Here is a 9674-nt window from a genome sequence, read left to right on the forward strand (position 1 = left end):
GCTATTAAAAATAAAGCTGCTACAAACAATGTTGAGCAAATGTCCTTGTGTACTTAAGCATCTTTTGGATATATGCCTAGCAGTGATATAGCTGGATCTTGAGGAAGCGCTATTCCTAATTGTCTGAGAAAGCACCAGATTGATTTCGAGTGGTTCTACAAGTTTACATTCCCACCAGCAGTGGAGGAGGGTTCCTCTTTCTCCACAACCTCTCCAGAATATGATGTCACTTGAGTTTTTGATCTTAGTTATTCTGATGGGTGTAAGGTGAAATCTCCATTCAGGAAGGCAAAGAGGATGGACATCGGAAGAGGGAGAAAACAGGGAACAGGACAGGAGCCTACCACAGGGGGCCTCTGAAAGGCTCTACCCTGCAGGGTATCAAAGCAGAGGCTGAGATTTATGGCCAACCTTTGGGCAGAGTACAGGGAATCGTATGAAAGAAGTGGGAAATACTAAGACTTGGAGAGTACAGGAGCTCCACAAGGAGAGCAACAGAACCAAAAAATCTGGGCACAGGGGTCTTTTCTGAGACTGATACTCCAATCAAGGGCTATTCATGGAGATAACCTAGCACCCCTGCACAAATGTAGCCCATGGCAGTTCAGTGTCCAAGTGGGTTCCATAGTAATGGGAACAGGGACTGCTTCAGACATGAACTTATTGGCTTGCTCTTTGATCACCTCCCCCTGAGGGGGGAGCAGCAGTACAAGGCCACAAAGGAAGACAATGCAGCCACTCCTGATGAGACCTGATAGACTAGGATCAGAAGGCAGGAGAGGACTAACAGTGGACTTGGGGAGGGACATGTGTATAGAAGGGAAAGGGAGAGTGGGATTGGGAGGGGAGGAAGGAGGAAGCTACAGGGGGATACAAAGTGAATAAAGTGTAAATAATGAAAATTTTAAGAAAAGAGGAAGTTTATATTTTAAAAGAATATTCCATATAACAAAAATATTGACAGCAATTTTTGATTCTTGTACATCTGTAAATACTGTATTCTGTATATTCCATGCATACAGTCTATATAATCTTCTATAACCCCTATGTATACTCTTTATGTATACATGCTGTCTCTAGGCACATATATACTTTATGAAGCTTCGCTTTTTTTATGCTATATATAAAGGAGAATTTATATGCTGAAGTTGACCCTCCTCGTTACCAATATTTATTAGTATCATGAGGCAGGGCTGTGTGGACTCTGGAATATCTCAGAAGGAGCCATTGTCTCTGGTAGCTCTGCTTGCTTTGTCTCACTGTACATGAGGCCCCTGTATGCTTCATTTTGTATATTTTACTTTAAAGTACAAACTGTCATGAAGTTAAAAGTTAGCTTTTCTATCAGCTCATTTCTTCTTAACCCAGTTAGAAGGCATTCACTTACTATTTTGATATGTTCCTCCACAATACAGAAAAGCAGGCTTTCTATTCCATTTCTGAATTTAATAGCCACAAAACTCATCTGTTGGCTTTACAGTAGAGAAAATAAAAGATTACACACATTTATGTTTTATTTATCAATTCCTACAAAGCTTATAAATTTTATTTTATCTTAGTCTTTCTAAAAATCACCCTTACTTTTTTGATTGGTGATTTTGATATAATATCTAACTCTAGAATAAGAGGATTTTAATTTTATTTCATTTTCTGGTAAGTCTTATTTTTATTTACTTTATAGTAATTTTATACTGTAATTTTTATTATATAACATAATTCATTATATAGTTTATTGAATATCACAGTGTATATCTATCATATATATTCATGTAACTTAGAGATACTTTGCATGTAGATTAACTCTAATAAATTGTTAGAAAATAGTATTTAAAATAATAATTTGAAAATTATCTGAACAGTGAGACAGTCTGTTTCAATGGATTAAGTGACATTTGAACAGCAAATTTTTTTTTTTTTTTTTTTTAACAAATTGTACTTCCCTTAGTCAAAGTTGGGTACTTTTCCTATACTCTCGGTAATTGGCCAGACTTCAAGATATGACCTTCTTGGGCAGTAAGAGTTTTTAAATGCATTGAAAATCGGCTGTATATGCTAGATTCTACAGAATATGTGGTAGAATTTGATCACACTAATTTAATCTTTCTTTCTTTCTTTCTTTCTTTCTTTCTTTCTTTCTTCTCTTTCTTTCTTTCTTTCTTTCTTTCTTTCTTTCTTTCTTTCTTTCTTTCTTTCTTTCTTTTTTTTTTTTTTTTGAGACAGTGTTTCTCTGAGTAACTTTGGCTCTCCTGGACTCTCTTTGTAGATGAGGCTGGCCTCCAATTCTACAGGCATGGGTACTGAGTCCCATTGGATCACACTGTTTTTTAAGAGAGAAGATTTTTCTGAATAAGGTGAACTCTACACGGCATGTTTTAATTTTTTACAAGGGCCTTTATTACTTCATTTACCTGACTCCATGTTTACCTGCTCGCTCTTCAGCATTTCTTCCTAATCATGCTGTGGCTCAGAATTTCTCATGATAGAAGAGCTACTGCTCTAATTGACTCAATCATACACAGAGCTGTGTTTTTCAGGAGAATATGGTTATACCTTTGTCAGTACATCGCTTGCCCCTTTCTCCAGGAACATTTTAGACTATTATAAATACTTTCATAGCCATCATCGGTACTTAGTCAGTTTTGACAAAACCTTAATTAGAACATCTTCACCATATGTAGGAATTAGAAGAAATTCCTTGCTTTAATAACTTTTAGAGGGCCTGGTTTTAGAGTTCCTGGAATGTTTCAGTTATTAATAAACTTGAATGCAACTTGGACAAATAATCACTGGCATATTTGCCTATTACCAGTAATTGAGCAGACAGTCTATAATTCCACAAATTCTCAATTCGATGTGCTCTACTAGTCTAATTAATTATATTAATGCTGTTCCTTTACATTGCTATCTTCTTTTTCTGATAACTTTTTGGCTTCCGGGAAAAAAATCTAAGTCAATTATTTAATCCATAAAGGCTATACTTGTGAATGGCTGCTTCATTGAACATGCTCATAAAGTAAATAATTTTAAATCTCTAAGAGAGATAGATCTATGAAATTTTGATTTAAAGAAAGTAGATATATGGATAATACTACTTGGTCAGTATGGATAGCAAACATTTTATAACATCATCTTATAACCAATAAAATAAGGGATTCAAATACTTATTATTTTGTATTAACTACAGCTAAAAAATTTTCTTGCTCTGGATTCAAATATAGTAATAACTTCAATAATAATATAATTATTAAAATAACATGAAGCACAAGTCTATACAAATTTAATACATTTCTCATAATACAAAATTATGAGTTTTGAATTTGTGGTAAAATATACGCTTGCAAAAAAATTCAAACTGATATACATTTAAAACTATTCTGAAATTATTCTTTAATTTTTGGCAAAAAATTTCATAATTTTTAATATATGACCCTCTAACATATGCCAGCATGATTAATAAAAGTTGAAATAAGCTAATTTCATTAAGTTAAGTGAAATGGGAAGTAGGTGGCACAAAAGGTGAAATGTGAATCCTCTTTCATGTTCCCATTTAACTCATAGATAATGCAATTAGAGCTTTGTCCTCAGTGTTTATTGAGACCATGCTCTCTCATTGAGAGCTTCCCGACTCTGTTCTCTTCATGCTTAAATGTTCAATTTCACTAATACCACTTTGGCATGAATAATAAAGTATACATATTTTACAGAATCCAAGCTCTAAGGAGGGACTGTGAAACAGTTGGTGTGTTTCTTAAAGCAGTTCCCTCCAAATTAATTTAAATTGGCTCTGGAATGAGCACTGAAAATTTGCTTAAGGACCATAAGAGAAAGGTAATTATAAACAGCAGAGCATCCGACTTGGGGGAGCTGTCTGGTGGGGTGCTTGGTGTGAATCCAAGTTTTCTCTAACAACTTTATTAATTATCTGGATGAAAAAATAAACAGCATGTTAATTAAATTTGCAGCTGATAATAATTGGGACATGTTGCCAACTTTTTGAATGCAAAAATAAAATCAGGAAGAATTTTTAAAAGAGAGAAAATAAATAATGAAAGAAAAAAAAAGAGAGAGAAAGGGGCTAGATGTAGCCCCAAACACAAGAAAATATGAATGAAATGGCAAGAGAGATGAATAGAGAAAGATGACTCCAAAGAATAAATCTAGGAAAAGAAGGCATTGGAAACAAGGCTTAAAGATTTACAAGGTAGTTAGTATTTTAACAAATAAATAAAGTAACCTTGAACATAACAGCAAGTGCACCCAGCCATCTGGAATAATTTCACATCTTAAATATATGCACCATCAAAAAATTTTGTATTTGAAAGAAGTATAGCACAAAAGACATATGAAGTCTTGCTGACTGAGACTTAAATATGATAAAATAAGAGAGTTTAGAGTGTTATTTATGCAACTGAGTCATGGTTATGCTCCTTTCTTATGAATTTCATTTCTACAACCTTATAATTGACCACTGCCTATCGTTAAAGGCAACATAAAATTAGATTTTTTTTTTTAAGACTAGAATTTATTTTCTTTTTAATTTTGTATCCTTTGGTAATTCCATACATTTATTTTTACAATGCATTTAGATCATATCCACCACACACACACCACTTCAACTCCTCACACACTTCCAGCATCTTTCTCCCAACTGCATCATGATACCACATCTTTCCCTGTCTCTTTTCAAGTCTCTATCCAGTCTCTGTCCCTGCTCCTCTCCCTTCCCCCTTCCCTCCTTCCATCCTTCTCTACTCCTCCTTCCCTTCCTCCCTCCATCCATTCTCCGCACCTCAGTCCAAGTCATCCTGCTTTTCTGCACATGGCTGATATGCATGTAGAATAAAGTATGGTAGTACACCATTGGCTACCCTGAAGAAAATGAACTGTCCTTCTCCATCAGCCATGCATGCACTGCAAAAGCTCCTCATCACATTTGGAGCTCATCAGGACCTCCACTACCCATGACGTAATGTCAAATGATTGACCTTATGTAGGTTGTGGGCAAGCAAACATAGCTGCAAAATCACGTATGCAACACTTTTCTTTCCTTACTCTCTATGACATATTGTTGTCCCAGTAGCAGTTTCTATACTGAAGCAAGATTTCTAAGACAATCTCAAGTGTCACAATGTGACAGTATCATTAAGAACATAGATAATATCTTAAGCATATTTTTAATTGCCAGTATCTAGAGTCACGTCCGATGCCTAGTAAATGCTCGTGTAAAGTTAACTGAGGCCATGCTACATAGTGATAGAGAAACCAGCTTTATAACCTAGTGGTTCTGATATGAAGTTGGATGTCATCTCTCTGAGTCTTACTGTTGTCATACCTAACCACAGAGAAGACAATACTGTATTCTGTATAGATTTAGACCATTTGCTTATGAAACTCTGTCTGGTCCAAAAACAATTAGTTCCTTCCCTTCTTTTTTGCCATGCATGGTTAAGAGTGTCTCAATGAAAAGAACCTGATGGTCCTGGGCAGTGCTGACACATGCCTTTGATCTAAGCATTCAAGAAGCAGAGGCAGAAGAAGCTCTGTGTTGAAGGCCAGTCTGGTCTACAAAGTGAGTTTCAAAACAGGAAGGACCACATAGGGAAAACTTGTCTCAAAAGAAATAAATAATAAGTATATAGATTAAATAAAAATAATAAAAATCTGTATATTTTTATTCTATCAAATAAATTCACTCAGTAAGTGATTTAAAATATATATGAGCATAAACATTTTTTTATTTTTTTTTATTTTTTACAATTTAATCACTTTGTATTCTAGTTGGAGCCCATTCCCAGATCTCCTCCTGGTTCCTCCCTCCCTTATTCCCTCTATCCCCTTTTCCTGTTCAACGGAAAGGGGGAGTTCTCCTTCCCTGCCATCTGCCCCTAGCTTATCAAGTCTCACCAGGACTGCCTGGATCCTGCTCTTTGATCACCTCCCTCCCCCCAGCATTCGGCCTTGCCAGGCCACAGAGGAAGAGAATCCAGGCAGAAAAGAAATGTTTTAAAGGGTAGATGGCTGATCTTGGTGAGTGACCTCTGCCTGGCAGAGGATTGAGTGGCTCAGGGAACTCCCCTAGTTGGTGTTTGACTCTCCGGATCATAATCCTGTCTTATATCCTCCCTATATGATAGGTTGGAGATTGTCCTGCACCTAAGGCAAGAAGATGGTGGCCACAAAAAAGATGAAAAACTCTCCGGAGTCGATCAACTCTAGGCTCCAAGTTGTTATGAGAAGTGGAAAGCATGTGGTGTGATACAAACAGACTGAAAGTGATCAGACAAGGCAAAGTGAAACTGGTTATCCTTGCCACCAACTGCACAGCTCTGAGGAAGCCTGAAATAGAATACTATGCCATGTTGGCTAAAACTGGTGTCCATCACTACAGTGGCAATAGTATTGAATTGGGCACAGCATGTGGAAAATACTACAGAATATGCACACTGGCTATCATTGACCCAGGTGATTTTGATATTATTAGAAGCATGCCAGAACAGACTGGTGAAAAGTAAACCAGGAAATTTTTCTTTTAATAAAACTTTCCAGAGCTCCTTTAAAAAAATAAAATAATAGATGCCTCTAAGAAAGCTAGGCTTAATTATACTGGATGACTAAAGTGGATGGATGAATAATATATATGTATATATATACATATACATCTCATATATATATACATATATATACATATGATATATACTATAAACAATACTGTATTCTTCAGCTTTGTCTTGTAATGTGCAGTTTTCTTTTGAAATTTTATACAAATCCTATTTTACATCATAAATGTGTGAAATGATTTATCTTGACTTCTCATAGTGATGATATGTGAAAAGATCTGGTGATTTATGTGTTTGGGAATTTAAAGACAATTACACAGAACACTCTCTGACCACTCCTTAAAAATACACAGTGCCATAAAATAGCTGCATACAAAGGATGTAATCCTGAACTTCTCAAGATGAAAAGTGAAAGTAGTTACAATAATCATCATTTTCAATTTTATGTAGTTAAGTGGTTTTACACACAAAAAATTAGCCTTCCAAATGACATAGCTATAATGTGTTAATGGTAGCAGAACATGTCATTACATTATGCAACATAATTTCATGGATATTATGTATGGCATTTTAGAAACTCATGTACTTACAGTTATTAGAAGATAGTGAATTTTTTCAAACCTTTATTCTTCTTAACCTTATTACTTAATGTAATCCTTGAGTGGTTTCTCTGACTTTGATAAAGGCCTCTTCATGGATTATATACTTTATTTTTTTTAACAGTTTAGCTTACTGCTTTCCAACTTCTTTATTATCATGTTTTCATGTCCCTTTTTAAACTGAACATTCGGATTATTCTCTTAAAAGGATCCAAAAGTCAAAAAGTAATTATGATCCGAAGGACCTGGCTTATAATGAAAAGAATTTCCCTTTAAATGTTGGTTATGCATGCAATAAATGTTAATAAATACAGACACATTTGGATAATTCTTGAATCCTCCTTAGTTCAAAATATTTACTTACTTCTAACTAATTTACTTTTTTGGATTCATTGAAATAATATAGCTAAATAATGTAGCATATTGTAGCTTTTCAAAACCTGGGAAAATCAATTATTATTCTAATTAATGATCCAATGTATCAGTTGGGCATTTTACAAAGAAAAACAAAAAAGCCATTCAGTGCATGAACTATGAGCTGAGATTATTACATACTCAGCTCAGCTCAGCCCCTCTTCTTGAAAGAAGTACCATCTGACAATAATAACATCAATGAAAACCAGCACACACTTTTCTAATGCAATAGGTTGGATCTCAGAGGATCTCCAGAGACCCATTTATTAAGGGCTTGATCACAGAGTGGCAGTATTGGGAACTGATGGAGCCTTTAAGAGGAGGGATCCAGTGAGAGGTGTGTAGGGGAAAGGTATACCGTGTAGAAGCTGTAAAGCCTCATCCCCCTCACCTGTCTTTTGTCTTCTGGCCATGAATTGAGAGCAGTACTGTTCTGCCATGAGATCTGTCTTGCAGCATCACTACAAGCCCAAAGCAATGCATCCTTTCCAAAGTGTGAGCCCAAATGGTCCTTTATCTTAATAAATTAAGCTTTACAAAGTATTTAGTATAGTAATGTATCATTAACCTGAATCCTTGTCAATGCACAAATTACTTCAAATAACATAGAAGCAAGTTTGGATATGTTGAAAAGGGACTTGAATGGCTTGTTGGGGAGGACAGGAAAATTCTTTAAGGTCTGAATTTAGACTAGTAAAAACTGAGTGACTGAGTATGGTTGGGAATGATCACAGAGCTAGAAGAACAATGATCTAGTTCCTCAAAAGCATGAAGAGTTATCAAGTGTTTCAAAGTCAAAATTTCTGCTATTGATAGGTACCAGATTCAGGAAAGAGTGAAAGCAATGGAGGAGAGGAACACTGGGATCACTCTGACGCTTGGCACAATATGTGCACCATTGTTTTTCTTGGAAGCTAGAAATGGTCAGTGATATTCTAAATGGAACAAATCATTTAAGAAACACAGTATTGTGGGATTTTTTATGCATCCTTAAAATTTTTAAAAAATTATTTATTTTTTATTAATTACAGTTTATTTACTTTGTATGCCAGCTGTAGCCCCCTTCCACATCCCCTCCCAATCCTACCCTCCCTTCCTCTTCTCCAGCCATGCCCCTCCCCTAGTCCACTGATAGAGGAGGTCCTTCTGTCCTTCCATCTGACTCTAGTCTATCAGGTCTTATCAGGACTGGCTGCATTGTCTTCCTCTGTGGCCTGGTAAGGCTGCCCCCCCCTCAGGGGGGGGTGATCAATGAGCCAGCCACTGAGTTCATGTCAGAGACAGTCCCTGTTCCCATTACTCAGGAACCCACTTGGAGACTGAGCTGCCATGGGCTGCATCTGTGCAGGGGTTCTAGGTTATCTCCATGCATGGACCTGGGTTGGAATATCAGTCTCAGAAAAGACCCCTGTGCCCAGACTTTTTGGTTCTGTTGCTCTTCTTGTGGAGCTCCTGTCCCCACTAAGTCTTTTTATTTCCTCCTTCTTTCATAAGATTCCCTGCACTCTGCCCAAAGTTTGGCTATGAGTCTCAGCCTCTGCTTTAATACCCTGCTGGGTAGAGTCTTTCAGAGACTCTCTGTGGTAGGCTCTTGTCCTGTTCCCTCCCTCTTCTGATGTCCATCCCATTTGCCTTTCTAAATGAGTATTGATCATCTTACCCAGTTTATAAGATTGTGGTAGAGTTTCAGGTTCTATTCCTAGGCCCCAGAGTTTACTCTCTAGCATTTACTGTCAATCATTATATTAATTGTACCAGATAAAGTAAAAGTGAAAGAGGTGGGAAGGACACAAGGAAAGTAAACTATCAGAGACCAGAATGTTTGGCATGGTAAATTAGAGAAAAAAGGGAAGGATTTGACATTCGCTCAATTCCTTGTTTCTGGAATCTTAAAATGCCAAAGATCATTTTCATCTGAGCAGTTTTGTGAATGCCACACACTGGACTCTGCACTATGGAGTGAAGAGGTAGCATAAGTTAGAAGACAACATTTTAAAAAATAAAGTTAACCAACTGGTATTTTAAGTTTGATTGCCCTTACATTATAAACTACATGGCTCTGCAGGGTACTCTGATTTAAGTATACACTAGTAAGTAAAATTGA

General features: G+C 36.3%; 1 protein-coding gene across 1 annotated transcript; it reads left to right on the forward strand.

The window, feature by feature from the left end:
- Window positions 1-6166: 6166 nt before the first annotated feature.
- LOC129671714 (60S ribosomal protein L30-like) lies at window positions 6167-6512 on the forward strand. Its single transcript, XM_055600830.1, is given in 2 exon segments — window positions 6167-6267; window positions 6269-6512. Coding segments are annotated over 2 exon segments (345 nt in total).
- Window positions 6513-9674: the final 3162 nt, after the last annotated feature.

The sequence above is a fragment of the Psammomys obesus genome, unplaced genomic scaffold (genome assembly GCF_907164565.1).
Source record: "Psammomys obesus unplaced genomic scaffold, mPsaObe1.curated_primary_1811, whole genome shotgun sequence".
Taxonomy (NCBI): Eukaryota; Metazoa; Chordata; class Mammalia; order Rodentia; family Muridae; genus Psammomys; species Psammomys obesus.